Here is a 25,426-nt window from a genome sequence, read left to right as displayed (position 1 = left end):
ATTACGGCAATAAATCACCAGTTGTGGTAAAATAAATAAAAGTTAATTTTGGACCCTGGTTACCGAAGTAAAGGTGTACTTTTACTCTGGTAGAATCGCTGTGATGCCCGACTGATTTATTGTTCGATATACATCGTCCGATGCAGGTGTTTGCTGATCCATCAACAGGACAAGCAGCAGATGTTGTGCAAGTGTCTAGAATGGAGTCATACCGTCGCAGGAGAAGTCAGGCGTGGCTACATCCTGTATAGGGATCTCCTTCAGGAAGGCAGGTTTCTGACAGCGAGGGTTACCACTAACCACCCTGGTCTTCTTAAGCCACAGTCCCAGCCAGGCTAAGTGACAGTCACACACGTAGGGATTAGACAGCAGGTTACTGTACACAAACAGAAAGAAAACACAAACCCCATTACTACATAATTACAATGGAAAGCAATCAGCATGGTTAAATTACCACATAAACGATTAAACTCCAGCCCATTTAACCCAGCAGGAGAACCGAATTTGCATTTAAATAGCAATACAATTATATATTATGACTGCGATGCGAGCTGCAATGCTGACAGTGTTCGATAGCAACTTCTGATGTGTTATTACGTCGTTATTAAATAACACGAGGTGCATCACCTCTCCAAGACTAAACTGTCAAAGGTGCATCTCAACATTTCGGGCAAACTTTCACCCCGCGAAGTCTGCGCTCTTGTAGCTCTGCAACTGTTCTATCTCAGCGCTATCCTCCGAACGATAAACAAGGCAGCGCTGTGACATTTGCATCATTGCTTGCTCAGCGCAGAATACAGTTATATTTGACCTCTCCAAAGCCCCCTTCTGTACTAGTGTGGCTTAAGGACTTAATCTTCTTTTAAAACCTGAAGTCAAGTATAATATCAGAGGCTTGGGAAATGCTTTTCTGAAAAATAGCAACAATTTATTGCTCAATTTAACGGTATACTGACTATAATGATATGTTCTGGAAATAAATTGCGCGGTTTCTGCTTTATTACCTTGAGGAGCAGTTTTGTATTTATTATTATTATTACATTTTAATCATCATTTATTTATCCTTCCTATTAATTATGTAACTGAACCTTTTTCATATTGCGCTGGGTGGGATGTGAATGCTATAAAACGCATAAAAAAATACTTTGAAGAGTAGTTTAGCATTACTAGTAATAATGCTAACGTTTTAATGTATCATTTTTTTCTTTTTATATGTTTATTTACTTACTAATGTGCCATTTTTATTATGCAGTTGAACCTTTTTCATACGAGTTTGGAATCACTCGCTACGTAAAAGTTTAATTTTGCAATTAAAAAAAAATCGACGACCAATAAAACACGAGATCTCACGAATAAGACACTTTCATCACGTTTAGGTACAGAACGATCAATCAACCACCGGCTACAGGGGCCGCCGGAGCAGAATAGTCCTCAGAATCAACTTATTGGCCCATTTTTCATGCGTCCTCGCTGAGTTCTGAAAGTTCAGCTGGTGGCACACAGACCTAAATCAGAAAATTGTAGCCTTGAGTTGAAAGCGTCACCAGCAATGACTGCAGAAGGCCCACCGGGATCCGGCTGACGGCCCACTCAGACATTACTGAAACACAGAGCCACTCTTTACAGAGTATGTGCTGCGATACCGCCTGTGGGATAAATTAATCGAGTGTGCTGACCTTCCTTTGCTTCGCCAATAGACGCTTCGCAGCTTAAGGGGATGTGCTCATGTTAACACCACCCTGCGATGTGTTTGCCTTTAATTATTCCTACATCGCTTTCTGTACACGCTTCAAAGGGCAAAGAAACACCGGCTGAGAGAGAACGAGCCAGGCAGACGTTTGCTTTGGGAACGATATCGTGCGCTAGACATCGGAGAGTATTTATGCTGCTAAATTTAATAAATGGGACATAACTGACAAAACACGCGGGTATTTTTACGGTGATGATCACAAATGCGAGCACTCAGAAGTAACCTCTGTCCTGGCTGCGCTCTCCAAACTCTCCGACCGGAAACGCTCTCCCGCTCCGCTCTAATTTAAGCAGAGGTGGAGGGATGAATGATGGAGTGAGAGAGAAACTGGAGGGAAGTGTGTCCAACATGACTGCTGCAATACTGTGGGAAGAGAATAGCTGGGGAGACCTTGCTCTCTCTCTGTGTCTGTCTCTGTCTCTCTGTCTCTATGTCTCTGTCTCTATGTCTCTCTCTCTCTGTGTCTCTGTCTCTGTGTCTCTGTCTCTGTGTCTCTGTCTGTCTCTCTCTCTCTCTCTCTCTCTCTCTCTCTCTGTCTCTCTGTCTCTCTCTCTCTGTGTCTCTGTCTCTCTCTCTCTCTGTGTCTCTGTCTCTATGTCTCTGTGTCTCTGTGTCTCTCTCTCTCTCTCTGTCTCTGTCTCTGTCTCTCTGTGTCTCTGTCTCTCTGTGTCTCTGTCACTCTCTCTCTGTGTCTCTGTCACTCTCTCTCTGTGTCTCTGTCTCTATGTCTCTGTGTCTCTGTCTCTGTCTCTCTGTCTCTGTCTCTCTCTCTCTCTCTCTCTCTCTCTCTCTCTCTCTCTCTCTCTCTGTCTCTCTGTCTGTCTGTCTCTCTCTCTCTGTGTCTCTGTCACTCTCTCTCTGTGTCTCTGTCTCTGTGTCTCTGTCTCTGTGTCTCTGTCTCTGTCTCTCTCTCTCTGTCTCTGTCTCTCTGTGTCTCTGTCTCTCTCTCTCTCTGAGTCTCTGTCACTCTCTCTCTGTGTCTCTGTATCTATGTCTCTGTGTCTCTGTCTCTCTCTCTCTCTCTCTCTCTGTGTGTCTCTGTCTCTCTCTCTCTGTGTCTCTCTGTCTGTCTGTCTCTCTCTCTGTGTCTCTGTGTCTCGGTCTCTCTCTCTCTCTCTCTCTCTCTCTGTGTCTCTGTCTCTATGTCTCTCTCTGTCTCTCTCTCTCTCTCTCTCTGTGTCTCTCTGTCTCTCTCTCTGTCTCTCTCTGTGTCTCTGTCTCTCTCTCTCTGTCCCTCTCTCTTCCTGTCTCTCTTTCTCGCTCTCTCTCTGTCTCTCTCTCCCTCTGTCTCTATGTCTCTCTATTTTTAATTGCCCTGTGCTGAAATGGACATGGCTGTGTCAGACGCTGGGTTATTAGAGAGCTGGCAAAAAAAGAGAGAGAATGAAAAAGAACGAGTCTGAAAGAAAAAGCACAACAGATTGATTGGAAAAGTTGGCTTATGGCCAACTTATGTATATATATATAAATCAGAAAACAATTCTCAAAATTCATTATTGTTTACATAATAAAAACGAGATTTTTGATAATGGAAAAAAAAACAAAGGGCAGGAAAGTAAAGCCAAGCAAAGCAAAACATGACAAAAACAAAAACCAAACCGTGCTATAGCACTCGACTAGAAAAAGGTTGTCAAAGAACATTATGCCATGTTTATGCCTCGATAAAAAATATATATGTTACTGATTGGATGACTTCATTGTGTAAATTCTTCCTGTTGTTTATTCATGCTTAATTTGATTAGATGGTCAGGATGGAGGGAATGACACCCCGCACAAACCAGAACAATCTGAGAGTTTCACATATTTCTAGCAGAGAGCTTTCACCGAATGAAAGAGAGAAACATGTGTATTGCTGCATGTTGTGATGTGTGCCAGGAATACAACCTGATATGATAATTCAAATGGTTACAGATGCTCGCTGTGTTGGCAGTCATCTTTTCCATTTTTTTCTCTAAATTATGATTCCACCAGAAGTTATTTGGAATGCTTAACAGCATCTGTTTATCTACGAACATCTGTGAGATCTCTTTCAGTTTTCTCCGTTGATCTTTTTCTTTCTTGTCGTTCCCTCAGGGCCGTGACACACTAGAGTTCTTTCTTTTCTTTTTTCTTTTTTTTTTTGTCGATCAGTTGTTTGTTTACCTCCCCCGCAAAAAGCTACGCAGATATTAATCTGCATTAAAAATGCACCGAGCATCGTTTTCTCCAGCTGTTCCCAATTTTTATTATTTTTTTTAAGCACACAATCAAAAGCAAAAACCAAACGGCAGACGAATGAATTCGCTACGTTTGCCTTTGTATGGACATCATCATGGCACAAAATTTTGAGTCCATTTTTAGACAGCGGCAGAGCAATTTTCCCTTTTAGCCATTTCTGAATAATTCACCCTGCCCCACGGGGCAAGCCAACATTTTCTCATCTGAGGTTCAAGAACAACCAAGGCAAGAAAACATAACCTCATAATTCTGAAAAACATCTGCAAACAATAAGAATTCTTTGCTGGAACCACATCCTCATCCGCTTTGCATATGAAGATATAATAGGCGCTTGATTGGTGGTGGTGCGTGACCTGATAGACTGTGTTTGACTTCCTGCGTCTTTGTGAATTTTTCAGCTAACTCATTTGTGGCTTTGGTACGGATACAGGAACTTCAACAAATAGTTATATTAGGCAGCAGAGATAGCTGCGCTTTAAAATGCCTAATTCTTTCAATTATTATTATTTTTTTTGCAGTAAAGAATTTCAGTTATTACGGATGCATTACTGATCGTGTGAACCCTTGACACTGAGAGAGTGTGTGTGTGTGTGTGTGTGTGTGTGTGTGTGTGTGTGTGTGTGTGTGTGTGTGTGTGTGTGTGTGTGTGTGCAGGACTCACATGGTGGACAGGGAGTGCAGGGTGTTGAAAGCTCCCGGGGCGATGGTGGAGATCCGGTTGTCGTAGAGGGAAAGCAGGCGGACGGAGCTGAGGCCGGTGAAGGTGGCGTTATCCACACAGCTGATCTGATTACTCCTCAGCATCCTGACAGGAACACAGAGACACACTGAGTCTGACAGACTCACGGAGAGGGAGTTTACGAGACTCACTGGTGCTTCTGTGGTATGACTGCTAGCATGTCACTTCAGAAGCATTATGTTGTGGATGCGGCAAGTAGGCACATATCGAGACAGGAGTCTGGTATGAGTCTGCAGTGATGTGATTGTTGTGAAATGGTTTACAGGAAGGAAATCTGACGGGGCTTCAGCAGACGGCATACTGTGTATTCAAATTAAACATTGCTAAACTGCCAATGTTATTAACCTTTATTTCACCCAGCAAGTCAGCTAAATCGAATGAATATATAAATAGGCATTTATTGCTTCTGTGCTGGCACAGGTTTTCATATATATATATATATATATATATATATATATATATATATATATATATATATATTAATTTTTTTATTTCATTATCATTATCATCATCATCATCATCATCATTATTATTATTATTATTATTATTATTGTTATTATTATTATTATTCCCTGTGCAAATGCAGAGAAAAATAAGCAATTAAGTTAGCAACAAACATTTTGAAATGTCTGTCACACATATACACAACAATAACAATAATAATAATAATAAGTTTGGGATCAGTAAAATTATGAAAGCTCTCTTGTGCTCAACAAAGCTGAATTTATTTGCTAATTACAATTCTATTACAATTTTTTAAATTTAAGGTTTTCTATTTGAATGTACTTTTGAATCGTAATCGCTGTGTTTTTCAGCATTCTAAGTCATTCTAATTTTAATTATTTGTTGAAAACTATTTTTAATCCTTAATATTTTTTTTGGAACCTATGATACTTATAAAAAGTAAAAAAGAACAGCATTTATTGAAAACAGGAATAGTAAGATTTTTAATCACTTAAGAAAAAAAATCAGTAACACATTCTTATATTATTTTAAATATATGATGTGAAATGATTTTAAATATCTTTCTCCTAGAAAGAACCAACCTATCACATAAAATATATAAAACATTTATTATAATGTTTTCATATATGGTACACTATATATAATTTGACTTGAGTTCAATAAGTCCACGCACCCTTCAGTTTCTAATCTATTGTTTTAATTCTAAAAATGAGTTTTGTTGTAGGTGTAGTTTGGGTTATCTGAAGTCTCAGGTTCAGTCTCTGGCCGTTCTGTGTGTGCAGCAGACACAGACGCTTGACGCGGGACAACTTGAGGTCGGGGAGGGCTGAGCTGCCCAGAACAATCAGGTTCTCCTAAAGGCCCTCAGCAGCACAAACGGGCTAAATGCAAACCAGAGTCCTTCGTGATGAAAACCCGAAAGCAGCAAATTCGGCATTAAACTCTGACAAACAGGGATCTGAGACGAGCAAACTCAATTTGGACACACACTCCTGGGATTTGAAAGCCACTAAATCCAATATTGCAGGACCATGATTCCATTCATTTGCTCCTATGCACTCCTCTCTCTCCAATTAAGCTAATTAGAGCGACAGCAGACCTTAGCGAGGCTTTTTCTGACCACCAGGCTTCAGAATATGCACTGTATTAGCATCTTTGTTCCCGATAGCGAGGCAGCTCGGAAGACGTCTACGCCCGTGAGTTTCTTAGAGAATAGCTTCTCGCGCTCAGCATCTTGATTAGACCCGACGATCGATGTTTTTGCTGAGAACAGGCAGTTTTTCGTGAACATTTGTTTCAGTTCCCGGAGCACATTGGCTGGTGTTCGTGCATTTATATGTGAATACAGGAATGCAAGCGTGGCTCATTTTAACGAGTAGGACAGAAGAGCGGAGAAATGTAAAGACTGGCGATACTTACAGTGTTTTCAGGCCGCCCAAACCCTTGAACATCCGTCCGCTGACCGACTGCAGCTTGTTTCCGGTCAACAGCAGCTCCAGAACACCTCCGGCCCCATCAAACGCCCCCTCGCGGATGTCCCGGAGTTTATTATTGCTTAAGTTTCTGCAAACACAGAATTGGGGAAAACGTCAACTCTGATGAAGCTTGCCTTTTAATGGCTCTCGAACGCACCATTTATTACTCTGACAAATGGCAGAAAGCACAGGTTGCAACGGTACACTGCACATTTCTTTGTTTCGTCATATGAATAGGTTGTGGTTGTATCCTAAACACACGTTTATGATGATTCACCGCTTAATTTTAAAACCGCGCTTCGGTAAAATGTAAGGTCGGGCTTTTAGATCTGCCCAATTTATAACTGAGCTAGATAGTAAGCAATTTCATGCATGATAAATCACCGGGTCCTCTTCCTGAGCGAATGCTGCTTTTTCCAATTTTGGAGTGGGCCTCAAATATTGCCCGACAGTAAATCATCGCATGTGTTTTCCTATTGACTTGGAATATTCCAGAAGCTTTTCTTGTCCTGCTGTACACGGCATAGACTAAATTTCCCAAATACACCAGTGTGATTCGGCAGTCAAACCCAAAAAAAGAGAGAAATAAACCCGTTCCGTACATCTTGCGCAGGTTCGCCAGCTTCTTGAAGGCCCCTGTAGCCTCGAGGACGGAGATCTCGTTGTCGTTCAGCCGTCTGGTGGAGAGAGACGGGGGTTAATAGTTCAACAGTACTCACAAGCTACTGTATAATAAGATCAAGTCTCACAGCAAAAAAGCACTAGTAAACCTCACTGGAGCATGTAGGAGCAATGGGAAGTGATTATCATTCAGACTCAGTCTTCGAGTCTCTTATGTGGGAGACGCTGTATAATTGGGACTGTGATGTCATTGTAATGAAAAATCAGTAGCGCTCTCTTCTCTGGTGTGAGAGCTGGGTATGTGACTCTCATACACATTCATCTGTCCCTCAACACCAGCGATGACAACATGAAGGACATACTCTGATGCTTTTGCAAATAATAACAGTGGACGCGCAAGACGGGCTAATGGGAGATGCAGATAAATGGAGACATCTGGAAACAGATGGCGCGTTTTGGAAAGGCATAGAGCTGTACTTCATGCAGGAGAGTTTCAAGGAAGTGGGAAACGCAGGAGGAGGAAAGAAAAACAAGAAAGGAAATAAATAAAATATGGGCCCTGTTGACAATGGTTGAAAAACGAAGAATTCTAAAAGCGCGTAGTACGTAAAAAAACGTTACGATGTTGTTCTGCAAATTTCCATTCGCGAAATCCAGTCGTTTTAATAGCAGCGTGAAAAACTCAATAGACAATGGGCCTTTTTTTGGTCAAATTTGACTGATTTGACCGTATCTTAAAGGAAACTAAATTCTATTGTGAAGATTTCCTGATAAAACCTACGCATTTAAATGCAATTTTTACAATGTATTACAGTAAGATATCTTCCAAAACTGGTGCATTCAAGTCGTGTTAGAAAAACTATGATTAAAGTTTTTAAATTAAATGCACATGAACATCACCGGTCTTTTTTAATGTTAAATATGTTAAAACTAATGGAATGATTATGGATATTTCTGGAATATTAGCCAATTATTAGTGCTAATTAAGCACATATCAATGCATACTTCTACACAACACCTAAACTTAACAACTAGCACACTAACTATTAATAAGCAGCTAATTAGGAATTTATTGTGGCAAAAGAAGTAGTTAACAGTTAACAAGTGAAACTTATTCTAAATAATATTTTTATTTACAATAAAAGCAAATCGAAGCATTAAGAATACCTACGTTGCATTTGAAAAATAATAATAACAATAATTACTACAGAATGCATCATTTAATTGACATCACATTCATAAATGCAGTAAAAAAGTAAAACGCACCTAATGTGCATTCTTTATTAATAATCTTTAACAACAATCTAGTTGAAACTTATGTGGAAAAGATCCATTGCCAAACTCATTTGACAAATATTTACAAATAAACAACTAAACATTAAATTAACTGCTAATGTTTGAAATGTAAAGACTAATTTTTTTTTTTTTTAATCTTTATTTTATTTACAATTTCAAAAAATAGTGTACAGTGCATCTTACGCTAACCAAAGCTACTTGAAATGCACCAAATTAATGACTTGCATGCACCAAATGTATAAAAGAGAAATTACAAGAGCAAATGATAGCACATACTCCACAGCAGTTAGCAGCATGCTAGCATTCCTTCGCAAACAAAGAGCGAGACAGGCTGGTGCGGAGAAGGCCTAGGCGATGTTGAGAGAGACTTTCCAAACATTAGTAAAAGTAGAGTTTAGTAAATGCACCACGGCTGTCTTTTTGCTTCCCCCAGGGCTGCTTTCCCCAGCGGGGCCTGCCATGGGAAAGCGCATCAGACATAAAGTGCTGGTTCCTGGTTGCTAGCATTCCCACAAGAGCTCTATAAATAAGCAGCCGTGCTAGCGGGTGCAAGCTGTAGTCACTGAGCCGCAGAAAGACAGAGAGAGAAAGAGAGAGTGTGACAGATGACTCCAGTTGATGGGACTGCAGAGGGAAAACCCTGATGTGTCCTCTACACACCAACGCAAGGGCAAACGCATTGTCACCCTGACTAGCGCCGCCCAGGGAAAACACGGCTGAGTGGCTAATGGCCTGAGAGAGGCCCTGGACATTCATTCACACAACTCAGACCCCGTAATCGGAGGACAGGAGAGAGGAACGAGGCCTCGGAGACGGAGGGACACCGAAAGAATTAGCCAGGTGAGAGTGTGAATGACTGATGGGGTGGCTAGGTGCGTTTGTAAGCTCAAATCACGGGCTCTTACAGGTCGGTGGTGTGCTCCGGCAGGTGAGGGGGGATTTTGGTGAGTTTGAGATTGGAGCAGTCCACCACCGTGCCCTCACAACGACAGCGCTCGGGACAAACCAGGTCCTGGAAACACTCGCCGCTGAGACGACTGCGGTAGTCCTCCGCACCTAACAGACACAACAGACACAAACAGAGAGAGAGAGAGAGACATTCAACCGGCTTATTCGTGGTTAAAGTACCCCTATTATGGATTTGAAAAAATTAACCTTTCATGCAGCATGTAACTCAGCTCTAAGGGGATGAAAACATCCTAAAAGTGCAACGTGTATAGAGTTATATAAGGTTGGATGAAGAGTCGACTCAATCACTGAAACGAGCCTTTAAAGCAAGTCCCAAGTCGTTTAATGATGATGTCAACAGCATAAACTCGTTGGTATGAATGAAAATGAAAATACATCCTTTGCCACTAGGTGTCAGTTTTTCAAGTAGCAGAAATAGCGATAAAGGTAAAAATAAATGACTTTGCATGCATGTCAACCTGTTGTTAGGGACTCCCAAAACCAAGACACTAACCTTTTATAACCCATAACAGAGACACTTTAAACCTCACAAAATCTGTGAGCCAGCTAAAAATCAAAAACCTAAAGAGATGTATTTGCATAAAAATGAAACCTTTTTCACTGTGACATTTTCAGGACAGTCAAGCACTTCCACATTAAAATGAAATGAAATACGGTATTTATAAATTTATGTTTTACTGACTATATAAAATGGTAATAAATAAATAACATAGTAATACAAGTTCAAATAAATGGAATTAGAAAGTTAAATATCAAGCAAATTGTCCTAACGACTTAAAATATAACAAAAAATGTAAAATATGTTAACACAATTTTATGCATTTTTCTATATAAAATGTATTTTTTTCATGCAAATATTTACATAAACGTGTCTAATACAGTTAATAATGGCTTAATGGCTGTGTAATCATTATAAAAAATATTATGTAAAATATAAAAGCTCAATTACACTTTTTTCAATAATGAAATGTAATTTAAACTTATAATAAAATGTTAAATAAAATATAATATTTATATGAATTAGAGTTGTAATTCAATTTGAATAGGAATTAAAAATAATTGATTAATGTCTTAATGTCTTTGCCATCGATATAAAAAGTCAAATATTTAGATAATTTTCTATATAAAATGTACATTTGTGCAAAGGTTGTTATATATATATATATATATTCCAAAAATAATAATAAGTAATACGTTTCAGATTTAAAATAATGAGAAAAAGGTAAAAAAAATCTCAAATTAAAAATATATCTTGGGGGAATGTGCTTGCTTAAAAATAATGTGCCTTAATCTATATAAATATGACCACAATTTTACCTATTTTTGATATCATGCAAATAAAAAAGCCATTTTTAGCCACGTGTTTTCTTTTGATTGTAGGGCAAAACATAAAACATAAGAAACAGTCTTTTTTCTTTCCACCTACAAACACTTCCACAAACATTCGCAGACACAACCTCATCGTCTGCATTCTTTTTTTAACAGATAACAGTGTCATTGAGCGAGAGGTCAGGTACTGGAGGTCTGGCACTACCAAGTGTTTTGACAGGAAAACACAGGCAGTCTCTGCGTAACACGAGCTTCTGGCCGCCTGCGATAAGTCTGCTTCCCATCAGCCATCACTCGCCTGCCACTGTTTATCTTATTCCCACCATCTCCGTTCGGCTGCCCTGATGCTTCCAGCCAAACGTCTACCAGAGCGGCCTTAAAGATGCAAAACTCAGCTAGAGCTCCTCACAAGCGATCCGTTGTTCCCCGGGTTAAAGAACGGCACCTTCGCTCCTCGCGGCGGCAAAGAGAGCTGCCACCGCGCATATCCCAGAATGCCATGCTGTGTGCGAGTGTGTCCAGCGGTCCCTGGTGCTTGACGGAACCATGTGAGGCTTGTGTAGGCGGCGGCACATGGTTAGATCAAGCACAAGAGACAGCTGCACCAGAGGCCAGAGTGGAGGAGCGGAGCGGGACGGAGAGGTGGGGAGGAGGAGGAGGAGGAGGAAGGAGCAGCCAGGACACAGCAGCCACGAAGCCGCCCAGAACTCTGGGACACCATGCACACCTTTCCCACGTCCCAGCATGAACAATAGCCAGCTGGGAATACAAGCCCGAAAAGACAGACAGACAGACGGACAGACGGACAGACAGACAGACAGACAGGGACTAGAAAGACACACATAAAGACATCGCAGAGGAGAAAGGAATGGAGCAAAGCCCTCTGCCACAAACACACACACACACACACACACACACACACACACACACACACACACACACACACACACACACACACACACATAGCCAGGGTTTTAATCTTTGTGAGGTCTAGTTTGGAGTTAAGAATTGTGCTATTGTAACAACAACCCCGAATACAACACTTTAAAAGGTGCCTGTGAAAGATGTTTTATTTCCTGCATCATAGCTGCATTATATTTATTGTTAATAATTTACTATAGGTTAGGGGCGGACCATTTTATCAGTTGTATATTAAGTTGTATAAATGTATTATGTAGTTGCATAAATGTATTATGCAAATCGTTGCATTCCATGAATGTATATTGTAAATTTCCTAACATAAATATATCAAAACCTCATTTTTGATTAGTAATATGCATTATTAAGAACTTAATTTGGACAACTCTAAAGGCTATTTTCTCAATATTTGTTTTGCACCCTCAGATTTCAGATTTTCAAATAGCTGTATCTCTTGACAAATATTGTCAAACAAATTGACAAATTGTCTTGACAAACCCTACATACAGATATGTATTTAATGTACTTATTATTTATTAAATTAAAAAAATAGAATAGTGTTTCAGGGTCAAATCCTGTTACAGTTGCTTTATAGATGCCAACTCTGTGCCCTTATAAATGTTCTCAGCACGAATCATGAAAATGTAACTACTACAGCTACTGAATGATATAGCAGACTTCTTTATTGCTAGCGTTTGCATACGCTGTTTGATCCTACAACCTGCTTGCTCTACAGATCTGTGTACTAGTGTTAAATGCTACCGTTTTTGACAACGTTGCTAACGTTTTATGATTTAGTTTCTTACTGAATGTGCTATCCTGACAGCAAGACTACTACCGCATCAGTTTAAGTGCTAGCAATGCAGTGTTGCCAGATACTGCTTTAAAAACGAATAAAAAAAACAACAAAATAAATACGAATTGCTGTCCTTAAAGTGAAACTACCTACTTTATTTCTAAAGTGTCCAAGTAAGTGGAAAAGACAAATCCAAAAATGCACATAATAGCTGGAACTGGCAAGATGGCGCCCGTGCCTTCACTCACAACTTTCTCAAGATTCGTCCACCAGCGCCTCACAGAAATCATTTTCATATTACATAGTCTAAACAAACTGACTAAACTGAATTGTACATGCATTCACGTGAGTTTTAAACAACAAATTAGTCATTCATAGAACAAACTTTATTTTTGAACATGCACAATTTTCTGAGGTCTGCACCTCGGTAATCTTAGCTGGCTACAGTCCTGCACACAAACACAAACACACACACACACAAAACACAGATTTTGATGTGCAAACACACGCTAGGGGCCAGTAGCGGGTTTGTGTGCTCTGGCGTTGCACTTGTTATTGTGCTGATATACTGACAGAAGTTTAATGAGAAAAACCTGTGGCTTAATATCAAAGCAAACAGCGGCTGCACTTCTCCCACCAAATCAGTTCCCTCAGGGGCCCGTGCTTTTGGCTGCGTGTGGGGGCCGGTTCCGACTCGTAAAAACATCTTCTAACAAGGCATCTTCATTGTGCTTCAGAACAGCCAGCATTGTCCTATTAGCACTCTGAAACCTGGCAGTGTGTGAGAAGAACTGCTCCAGGCCAGAGTATGCCACACACGCGCTCTCACACACAGGAAAAGGAAAGGGACGTCACTGAATGTGAGGTGTCTCAGTGTGAAGAAGCATGTGAGCAGCAATTGGTGGGCCAGAACTCCGAGCTATTAACAAGTCACTGTGCACAGTCTAGAAGATTCACTGTAAGTCACAGAACTTGAAAGATTGACCGACTTTCATAAAGTGGAAGACTGAAAGTCCTCCTATAATGTTATCTTTGACCAAAACACAGCCATAATTCAGCTGTACACTACAATTGTCCCCCTGCTCATGGGGTTTAAACGCTAGTTTTGAGTATTATACTATTTGTATTCAGCAAGGATGCAACGAATTGATCAAAAGTCACAGTAAAGGCTTTTACATTGCTGCCAAGTTTTCGGCTCAAAAAAAAATGAAGAAAAAAATTCTTTTAACATTGATATTGTTAAGAACTGTCTCTCGAGCTGCAAATCAGGATATTAGAATGATTTATGAAGAATCAGCTGACATTGAGGAATGGAGTAAAAATTCATAAAATAGAAAATTATTTAATGTACTGTTTAATGCATTTTGGATCAGATAAACGCAGCCTCGAAGATCACTTTTGATAGTCCACTTTAATCATTCTAATAACTTTGTAACTACATGTCAACTAACATTATTAGAGAGTTAGTAGACCTAATATTTAATATTTACTAACACTTTGGTTTCACGGTCCATCAACAGGCATTCAACTAAGTATAAGTAACTTTAAAAGCGCATGGCAACAAAGCAACCTTAACATAACTGTTCACTATTACTTTAAGGAGAGTTGGTTGAAGAGTAGACGCAAATTAATCTGACATTTGGGTAGCTGCAAAGTTACATATATATATATATATATATATATATATATATATATATATATATATATATATATATATATATATATATATATATATATTCGAAGGCAGCAAATAAGCTGCTGAATATTAACTGTAAAGTGAAAATCATGTTACAATGTCATAACATTTTGATTTCTAAAAGCCCCATCTTAACATGAATGCATACTGGGGACTGGTGAAAAACCCTTGTCCATGTTATTTTAGTGTGACGTTACAATTAACTCAAAATGCAAGCCAAATTAAATGTAAAAGGAATGAAAGTCCTCTTTAAGCAGTGTGCACGTGCGTAGCTCTACCTGTGCAGCGAAACTTCTTGCCCTTAACCTGGCTGATGCGTTTGTTGGCGAGACGGCGCGGGTGGCTGCATCGAGCTCCGCTGGTCTCAATTGGATTGTCAAACAGATAGTCGGCCAGCCACTTCAGATGACAGTCACACATGAAGGGATTCTGAGCGAGGTGTCTGCGGAGGGCGGAGATAATGATAAACCAAAACGCTTAATTAGAGTCAAGGGAGTCCGTATAATCAAACAGTGATATCCTGTGATAACAATACTATTCATAAACATGAACTGTTTTTCTCAGCGTAAGGTTTTCATTTGTTTAGTTCACATTTATCTCACTGCTGTTAATGTTGTTGTTTTGCTGTCTACTTGCAGCTAATTAATTGCGGGGTGAAGGCAGTCCCGCTCAACAGTTGCTTAGAGACTGGAGTCTCCTGGACTGAGTGTGGGTGTGAAGGATGGAGTGTTTGTGTGTGTGTGTGTGTGTGTGTGTAACTCACAGTGTTTTGATGGCGCGCAGAGGGGTGAACAGGCCTTTGCTGATGGTCTGAAGCTTGTTGTCGTAGAGGGACAGCAGGTTGAGGTTCTGCAGGTCTTTGAAAGTGTTCACTCGGAGACAGTTGATCTTGTTTGCATTCAGCAGTCTGGAAGAGCAAGCAGAAGTTTCATCAGACATTTCTTTTTTCTCATCAGTAAAAACATACCATTAGTAACAAGCAAAAAAACTAAAACTCGCTTTAAGGTTTTTATATTTAATTGTATTATTTATATGAATGTTTCATTTGTATAACAGACACTTTCTTTACCATTTTAATTATGGCACAGAGTATGTAATGCCTAAGTGAAATGACGTATTCCTAAAAATAGGAAACATATAAATTAAAAAAAGAATAAATAAAAGGATTAAAGAGGCAAAGAAAAGAATAAACATTTGTTTGACCATAAATAAAATAAAAACAGTAACGTTTTGAAGTATTCAGTTCATACGGTTCTATTTTAATATATAACAAAAACAAATAAATAAACGAATAAATGAAAACAAGCGAGCCAAAACAAAAAATAAAACAGCACAAAACAAAGCGAAGCAAACAAATCCAAACAAAACCCAAAAACAAAACAAAAACAAGCAAAGTAAAGCAAAGCAAACGAAACCAAAAACAAGCGTAAAAACTTTTATTGCCGTAAATGTCTGACATAGAAGCCTCTTTTAGAGCAGACTCTGATTCGGTGCAACAGGTCCAAACTTTCTACGGGCATTTTGCAAAAGACTTAAGACAATATAAACTTTTTACTTTCAAATTGCTTGACTGGGCAGAAAGCGCCGCTCTCTCCGAATGATTTTATGTTTTGCTTTAAAGCCTCTAGTGGAGAGTTTGATGGTTGCAGTCATTTGCACCGTATCCCGTCACCGGAGATCAACTTCACAATGCTCAAAACTCTGTGACTTGATGCAAGTATCAGAAGCATATTCAGATCTATAGATGTAATTTACTCGCTTCACAGATCACCAACTTTAACAAAACCGCAGTGAATGTGTTGTCGATGAACTGCTGGAGTATTCAGCTGCTGAGTTGCACCCATCACTCCTGTCATGTCACGCACTTCTCGCCCGTTCAGGCCGCCTGACAATTGACTAAAGCAGTCATGTGCTTAATTACTGAAAGCCACTGTAATGAGCTTTTGTCTTGGAGCAAACACATGCATCGTTAGTCTACGCACAGGGTGAACTAATTAGGTTTGAGTATCTCAAAAAAGGAGGAAGAAATAATAAAAACAAAAGGGGGGAAAAAAAAGAGTGAATAAAACCATAAACAACAGAAAGAAACACGGAAACGTCGAAATAGCTTTGCGAAATTGCTGGAATGCCCTGAGGTGTACCTTTGAAAGGGTCTTATTAAGAAAATCCATTAAGGATGAAGAACTCTAATTGCTGAAAACACAGATAATTTGTGTCATTATGGCAGTTGACAGTGAAAACATGGGCCGGGCCGCTCCAGTAAATCTATGGCGTTTTAGAAGCATAATAACAGGTGAAGTGAGCTTATTTTTGTGCCCGCGGCAGCAGTGTGTACGTTAAGAAAAGCGGAAGCCATCAGAATTTCCCCAAATCATTAGAATAAGCTGAAGCAGGCCCATTAGAGCCAACAGATTCACCTCAATTTGGGCCATTAAATGCAGAAATTATGTCTGAGCAATGTTTCCATGTCTACACAAATATAAGTAGGTGTGAGGGACATGTTTAGCAATCAAGACCAATTTACATGCTAATGATGTCGAGAGTGTTCCCCCAGAGAAAACGAGAATAAAACTCGATGCTCCTTTCAGTCACAACACTACATGCACTTTTAGCGCTTTTCTTGCTTTCACGGGGGAGAAGGCAGACATGTTTTACCTCCGCTAATCAAACAAGACATTTTTTTTTCCACCTAGCACATTTTGTGAAGCACACAAAATGGTGTAAAAGTACTTTCAAAACATAATACTACAAAAATTTAGGTCACTACATTCTCAAAGCATGCTAGATAACATGCATAGGTTTTGCACAAATTCGATTGAATCACGAATTCAAAGAAACATTTCTTATCAATTTTGCTGCTCAATATTGTTGTGGAAATCGTGATACATGTCAGTATTCAGCATTTTATTTGAAAAAAATTGTTTTTTCAAATTAACCTTTGACGGTTTAATGCATCCTTGATGAATAAATAATCCATCTTCTTTAAAAGGTAGTGTTTAACAAAAATCACTAAACTTGTGCCCCTCTGCACATTCACACACACACACACACACACACACACACACACAGAAGTCATTATCTCCTTGACATTGAAGGTTATTGAGTCATAAACGCAGCACTCACAGCAGCTGCAGGGAGACCAGGCCATCAAACAGTCCCTTTGGGATCTCTGCGATTTTATTTCCATACAGGACCCTGTAGAAACACACAGATACAATATAAATAGACAGCAATGAATCAGACAACGTCTCAATATGCCCAGCCCATGTGCAACACATCAAGAGTTGATGTGTTCTTCTTAGAGGGGCTTTCATGTTTTTCAAAAAAGAAATCATGAAAGTGGTACATAAAACTAGTCCTTTGAAGTCATACGATACATTATAGCTACATATAAGAAACAGACTGAGATTTGTCAGAAAACTGTTGTAAACAGAGAACCGCATCAATCAAATTGATGAATGAATCAACATGATTTAATTCTTGAAAACAATCGGATATAAATACTTCTCTTATCAGCGAGCCATGGAGAGTCAGGGCAGCTGTCAACATTTTCAATGAATAATGACTTAAATTTCAGCCTGTTCCTGCTACAAGGCTATTGCATGCTTCAGCAGACAAGGAATAAAGCGCGTGGCTATTTTTTATGACAATTCATAGCTTGTGAAGTTCTCCGTTCATAGTAAACGAAGAAAGAATGAGTTGGGAGCGCCGTTCACTTCCGGCTGAACCGCTTCCTTCGACGCGTCCGAGCAAACGCGTGCTTGTGCGTTTATGTCATCTCGAGCGTCCTCTTCGCTTTATTCTTATCCCCTGAGAGACTGCAGCCCATCTTCCGGCCCTCAGCGTCTCTTTAATCACGCGGCATGTGTAAATGAGCTCTGTCTCGTGTACAGCTGTGTGGGCCGGACGCAGGGAGATAGATCTGACCAAATTAATATGCGCACGCTGAGGCTTCTGTCTCTCTCTGACTTGTTGAGGTGATTTAAATGAAAGTCCTCCCTTGTGTTCACGCTGCTGCAGATGTCAGCAAACACACACACACACACACACACACACACACTCAGGCAGGCAGACAGTAGGCCGTCTCGTCTCCGTTCTGTCAGCTGATTTATTCGACACCTGTCCTTTCACCTGACTGTTTACATTTACGCAAGCCTATTATCTTTGCCGAATGCATTACTATGCAGATCAGGCGTATGAATGTTTGCACGCGTGTGTGAAAGACACTTACAGTGAAGTGAGCGAGCGCAGGCCACTAAACGCATCTTCTGCAATCTCGGATATCTGGTTCTTGCTCAGGTCTCTGTAATGACATAAATAGAGATAATACGGCCAACTGTTAGACCAACAAAGGGATGGTTTGCACATTTGTCTGACAGGACGTCAATACTCCATAAATACCCAACGAACTCGATACTGGAGGAGAAAAGAACATAAGAAACTGCCTGGTGATCATCATTAGCATCTAATCTTTAAACCGTTTACTTCTTCTCACGTTAAGCGATCAAATCACCAGTTTTCAGCAATTAAACTTCGCATTGATAAATAATAACTTGTTCCTAGATGTTTACAATTTTGGGTTGTCGGGGTGGAAATCTACAACCATTCGTTGAGAAGTGGTTGTGAAAAACTGGATACACAAATCATTTTTTACTCTCAGGAGGCCCTGAGATTTGCTCAAGTATGTTCTTCAAAATACTGAGCCCTTCAACTCAAGGCATCACTGCCAAAGCAGAGGTGAGAAGATCTTATTAAATATCTGAATTTGTATCTGAAATATAGATTTTCTTGTGCAGGGTGACATGCCTCTAGAAACTGTGCTGCGTGTTACGAACCCTTCTACTGCTTTTTTTTTTTTAATGGCTGACAGGAGATCACTTGCAGCAGGTATAGAGTTCACGCATAGGATGAAAAAGTATAAAAAGTAAGTGTGTGTATTTCTAGATCTGTCAAAATAGAGGAATTTTAAAGTGCTTTTTGGATATACGTAAACCGTCATTCAAAAGTGTCAGTCAGATGTTTAAAAGAAAGCTCACAGAGACTGCATGACAGCAGCAAAATGGTTAAATATTATTACACTTTAAAATGCGTTATCTATTTTAATATTTTTTGAATGCAATTTAATGCAGTCTTCAGTGTCACATGATCCTTCAGAAATCGTTCTAATACACTGATTTGCTGCTTAGGAAATATCTCAATAACCAATAAAACTCAATATTTTTTTTTTTTTGATTAAACGAAAAAAGTGTGCATGTATAAATGATAAGATCATCAGTTGGTGTTGCTGTACGTGGAAGTTCTTACATTCTCTTCAGTTTCTTGTACGTGGAAAACGCTCCTGCTGGGATGCTCTTGATCATGTTCTGCTCCAGACGACTACATGGGAACAGATGGATATGTTTTGTTACACAACGCTGACTTTTCCATTACGCCAGTAATTGTATATAATAAAATTATGAAACAAATACGGCACGGCGGAGAAAAGAAAACGATGTAATATTCCTGTAGGTGTTTCGCAAATGTACGTGCACCGTATCACATTTATTCCACTCGCAACACAGATCTGCCGGAGATTTCATTTCTCAGAGTCTGAAAGCATGTGGAGGCGTGCGTTACTGGCCCACGCTTAAAAAATAAATGTTTCAATTAAAACCAAAAGGTCTGATTTTAGGGTCCGCAAATAACTTTGTTCTTTAGCTCTTTATATAACCATCTATATACTTGTTCTTAACAAAAAGTTACAAAATTATGCCGATCTGAATAACCTAATCCATTTTTAAGATTTTTATTTGAAATTTAATTCATTTTCAAACAATAGAGATAGAGCGTGTAAAATACACTTAGGATTTTTGTCTTGTTTCTAATCAAAATATCTAAATATTCTTCAGTCAGTATACTTTTACTAGATTAACAAAATGATTTAAGACATTTAATCTTGTTTCCAGGGAAAAATGTACTTGTACAATGTACTTATTGTGTTTATATTGTATTGCAAAACACTTTTACTGCTATTGAGGTGGATACGGTTAAGGTTAGGAACAGGTTCGGTGGTTAAGTGTGGGTGTAATTATCAAAATTAATTAATTACAGATATAATTTCCTATAGGTATTTTTTACAAATGTAAGTCAATAAGTGCATTGTACCAAATGATTCATTTAAACGCAAGTAAAAAGTAGTAATATAAAGTGGGACCCTCTTGTTTAAAAGAATATTTTACTACAATATCGTAATTGTTTTAAGCAAAATGCACTTGATTTATTTTTTTTTATCCTGTAAGATAAAAATATCTTAAAACGTTATTGCTTACCTTGTAAAAGTATCTCGATTTAAACAATTTCTTTATTTGTTATTATTTTGACTAGAAACAAGACAAAAACACCAAGTAAGAATCACGTTTTGCAGTGTGTTCTTGATAAAACGAGGGTGCTCGGTCAAATCTAAAGTGCTCAAAAGAGTCTTTCGCTGAAGAACCTTTTGTTTTTGAGAGTCTGTCTGGTACTTAATGCTCCTTCAGGAGGTCTACAGAGAAAGCCTTCTAATGCTTTACGGCAGCCTGTACATTGAGTGTTCAATTTGTGTTTTGGCTCACTGGGATAAGAGGGCACGGAAAACAAGTCCCTGAGAAATAAGCGCAGCTCTCTGCATGCTCCAGGTTATACATCATTTCATTAGCCCAATTTGTTTTTGGCCATGTGCTTGGTTGGGCTAATGTGTCCTAGCCTGCATATCCATTTATTATGCAAAGGTCATACACTATTGACATAACAACAACAGCGAGGAACAGCACATATCAGGGCAATTACCTACCTGTCCTTTATTGCAAACAAGGATTTCTGAATCAATATGGATACCAAACACCCCGACCAAGACGATATGGACGTTCTCCAAAGCACGAGAACATTCAATCAGCCCGAGGCAAGACAGCCAAAACGCACCGAAAAACTTGAGTGTTTTCTTTGTAACAGTATGCATGTGTGTGAGCACTACCGCTGCGCTGCTATGTGATCATTAAACACGACGTCCCGGCCTATGCGCACAATGGAAATGTTGGCCTTGCAAATTTCCCATGCGCTACCGAAACGTCCTTGTTTATTGGAGGATACCGCAAAAACCTCTTTTTGGACGTTCTCGTGCATTTGAAGGACACCGAATACAGAAGCGGCTGGAACAACAACAAGGTCAGATGCTTTAAGCGGCGGAGCTGTATGAATTACATTAATTTGATTGCTTTTTAATAGGAATGCTAAAGTTAATATGCTAGCATTAGCGTTACGCAAGCTAACATGCCCGGCACAATGAAGCAAAGGTCATATAAAAAAGTTAATAGGCAGAAAAATTGACAACAGCATTAATCTAATGGGTGCTTTAAAAACTGTGGCTTTCTCATAAAAATATAACCGAATCGCACAAAAAAAGCCACAGTCATCAAAGACATCCAAAGACAACTGGGGTTTTAGAGAATATCCTCCAAAATGAGTTTGAAATGGAGTGACATTTCTTAGCATCGCTACTAGTGCCAATAATAATAATATTGCATATCGCGATTAATCACGTATTAATATAATATAGTCATAATTTCACACAGAATCTCAAAATGAATGTAGATTACAAAAAAAAAGTAAAATCTGCCCTAGCATACTATTAATGATGGTCAGTATAATTCATACAAATACTGCTGCTGATGTCTCTAATAAATGCACTTTTCATTTTTAGCCATTAAATAACAGTATATATATTTTTTTTTAATTTATGTATACTTAAAGCACATAAGCTATATATCTTCATAAAAACTCTTTTGTTCTTTGATTTTAATAAATGACACAGCAGAAGGTTACACGTAAAAAAAACTGATGCTCATGACGTGGTTCTGACGCTCAGCTGAGTTTCTCCCAACTTTTTATGGTAACTTGGACATCTAACTAATTTAAGTCCGAAAATGTGCACATAAATTTGTTTTTGTGCAAGAAAGAGATGCACGTACACACGTCGGCTACCTGTGCTCATAGAGAGCTCGCCAGTATCAAGTACACTTATCTTTGGCATTTTATCATACTTGTACTGCAATGAGAGTGAAAAATATTTTTAACGCATTAACCTGAAAAACTGGCCTTTTTACAGGCCTGCTATTAACAATAATGAAAGAAAAACACTCACTGCTCATATTTTATTTCTTTTGCTCTTTGTTTTTTTTTTTTTAATAACTGTTTACTTAAATAGTAAGTTGGAACAGCTAATAACGTTTGTACATTCATTAGAACAGTAACTTTGCTGTAATGTCACAGACAATGGTATCAACAACCATTTTAGTATTTGGTACAAAGTACTTATAAATGATTACTTACATACTTAATAAAAAAAAAGGTCTACAATTCACATCGCATATCAAACAACTTCAGCAGGCCTGCTTGAATCTGCTGATAAATCACTCAGGGTTCCTGGACATTAGATCGGGCTCAGTATAACCCGCCTCATTTTGATCCTTGACTGGTTGTCTAATTACCTAAACCGTGCAGACGGGATGTTAGACCTCCATCAGCACTGAGCAAGATCTATCTACAACGGCGGCACGGCATTAACGCACTCGCTAATGAGTCTGCTACACCGCACCGCTAATGGCCTTTGTTACCTGACAGGCGGAAGAAGGCAGATCAACGCACAAGACGATATCTGCGGTAAGTACTTATCACACAGGCAGATTTTATACAAATAGTTAAGGGATATGATCTTCCATACATTTCTACGATTCCCTCAGGCAGGTTGGCAGGGATCTCCGTCAGGCCTTTTCTCCGGCAGTCGACGATGTTGTTGTTGCAGGTGCAGGCGGCAGGGCAGATGGACGCCTGGGGAGCGCATGACCTTGGCTCCGTCTGAGCAAGACCTGGGGAGGAGGAAAAGATGGAAAGATAACAGATCAGGAGGAAAATTGACTAAAGACAACATGGTTTAATGACACAAATGGAGAAAACAGGGAACATTAACACCATTTTGAGTCAAATATGAATAGAATAACGTTCCTTCTGATAGTGGTTATAACCGTCGTGTAGTACAGAAAATTTATATTAGCCCCAATAACGGCATAAATGAAGATGGGTGAAAATAGATTTTTAATACAGTACATAATCAGCAAGAACAGACTCCCTGTTGTTTTATTGTCTTGCTTTGCAGCTTAATTAAGAAACGCTTTTTTCTTGCAGCGTGTTTTGTGTTTGTGTTGGAGTATATTCATCAGTTGATTAATCATAGGGGAAGGAAAAGGGGGCTTAATTAACAAGAGCTGAACGTGAACTTTTTCACCAATGAAACCCAAAGGTCCATTAAGAAATACAATGTATGGAGTGGCTTTGTAAAACAACACAATGAAAAGGTGCTAAGTGTTTACCTGTAATAGCCAGCATTTGCAAATTAATTACACATTTTTTGAAAAAGAAAGGAGGAAAGAAATGTGAGAAAGGGGGAAAAGTGTAATTTTTAAATAGAGATAATGATGTACCTTTTCCACTGCGAAATGCTTCTTAGACATGTATTTATACGCTCTTATAATTTTCAATGTCAGAAGGTGAAAAGAAATATGTAAAGAAGAGTACGTGTCCAGATTTTTTGGAGTGAGTGAGTGAATGAATTAACACTGGCGTAAATAATGTCAAATGCATAAATAAATAGAAATATGCATAAACAAACAATGAATAAACAAATAAAGAACCAAATGTTAATTTAACTCAATTTTAGTGCAAAATATGCTAGTTTATAATAATACATTTTCTTGTTTTAGTTAACAGACAACAAAAGGACATTCTGACAGGGAAAGTGAACACTGTGCCATACCTGTGCAGACAAATTCTCTCTTTTGAACATCAGGGACATTGAGACCTCTCATGTGGGCGGGGGCCATGCACTGTGTAAAGGGGGCCAGCCCTCTCCTCTGCCGCAGCCAATCAGAGAGCCAGGACAGGTGGCAGTCGCAGTGCAGGTTGTTGGAGTGCAGGCGACTGGAGAGAGAGAGAGAAAGGGAGAGAGACAGAGAGAAAGGAAGAGAGAGAGGGAGAATAATGAGGGACAGATAGTGAGACACTATCGGATAAAGGTCAGAGGAGGTTTATATGTCTAGCATGAATGCTGGAGTGGATGATCCCTGAGAAATGTCAGGAAACAGAGCTCTCTGAAGATGAAACCAGAAGAGCAATGTTAACCACACACTCAATGTCATATTCCATCTGTGATATAGCATTTAAATGCAAAGGAGGAAGAAAATCTCTGCCGAGATCAAGTAAATATTCATAGGGAGAATCTCTTTACAGCTTCGAAAATACAGACTCAGAATAACACATGTGAATTAGCGAATGGGTCGTTCTATTGTACGGATGATAGTAACATCTCGAGGATAACCACTGTAAACCGCTCGCAAATCCCCCCAGAGCATGCACCCTCATTTCGTCAAGGTCTTCAACGAATGGCACAATTCCCAATAACTCCTTAATATAAATCCCTCAAGGGCCATTCCAAGAAGGGTACGAGAGGCACAGTTCAAAGAAAAAGCGGTGTCAGCGAATCGAAGCGCAGCTATACCGGTCAACACTGTCTGTAAATGAAATAACAGGCAGAATCCAGTTAGGTGGACAAAAACCTGCCACTGACAATTTCAGCAGGGGGCGACGGTTTTAATAGAGCTTTTCCATTTACAAATCCAGTATCTGGCCCCCTGTCTTTGCGGATTAATTACAGATGAGTGGGATTACAGAGATGGATGACATGGGGAGAAGAAACCTCGGCTGCCTCAGGTGTGCATGGCACAATGGGGCAAGCACATCCTATCGACCGCCATGCACAGAAAATGACTACTTGTCTAGCGGTGGGAGTGCTTTTCATTTGTCTGAGTTATTGAATGGCAAGCGTCATGGGGTGATATCATTTGATCTAATTGAATGCACAAAGATGGTACGTCTGTAGAAGGTAGGGGAAAGGTGAGGCGAACTGAAACCTGCAGCCAAACCACCATCCTACTAAATGAATTACCAGCATCTCTAAACATTTGATTTAATAAGTTGTTTTTACGAGCAACAAATTCAATACAGATATATCAGGGATATTAGAGACAGAAAATTCAATCCAAAGGAACTGGGTAGCAACCAAAGCCTCGCTGTGGATAATTCAATACTG

The 25,426-nt window shown here is 39.3% G+C and overlaps 1 protein-coding gene across 1 annotated transcript in view; it reads right to left on the bottom strand.

Moving 5' to 3' along the window:
• The window catches only part of slit3 (slit homolog 3 (Drosophila)), a 158,652-nt gene that overhangs the window by 30,803 nt on the left and 102,423 nt on the right, over positions 1–25,426 (bottom strand). Inside the window, exons 8-19 of the mRNA XM_043258066.1 lie at positions 24,095–24,258; positions 23,006–23,150; positions 19,576–19,647; positions 18,503–18,574; positions 17,395–17,466; positions 15,035–15,178; positions 14,550–14,713; positions 9,469–9,619; positions 7,249–7,323; positions 6,591–6,734; positions 4,629–4,772; positions 213–376 (exon numbers count right to left, since the gene is read on the bottom strand). Of these exons, the coding sequence (XP_043114001.1) occupies positions 213–376; positions 4,629–4,772; positions 6,591–6,734; positions 7,249–7,323; positions 9,469–9,619; positions 14,550–14,713; positions 15,035–15,178; positions 17,395–17,466; positions 18,503–18,574; positions 19,576–19,647; positions 23,006–23,150; positions 24,095–24,258 (1,511 nt within the window). The remainder of the gene's footprint in view (positions 1–212; positions 377–4,628; positions 4,773–6,590; positions 6,735–7,248; positions 7,324–9,468; positions 9,620–14,549; positions 14,714–15,034; positions 15,179–17,394; positions 17,467–18,502; positions 18,575–19,575; positions 19,648–23,005; positions 23,151–24,094; positions 24,259–25,426) is intronic.

This window comes from Puntigrus tetrazona, chromosome 14, assembly GCF_018831695.1.
Source record: "Puntigrus tetrazona isolate hp1 chromosome 14, ASM1883169v1, whole genome shotgun sequence".
Classification (NCBI taxonomy): domain Eukaryota; kingdom Metazoa; phylum Chordata; class Actinopteri; order Cypriniformes; family Cyprinidae; genus Puntigrus; species Puntigrus tetrazona.
Note: the sequence above shows the minus strand (reverse complement) of the source record. Positions and strands in the feature narration are given on the sequence as shown.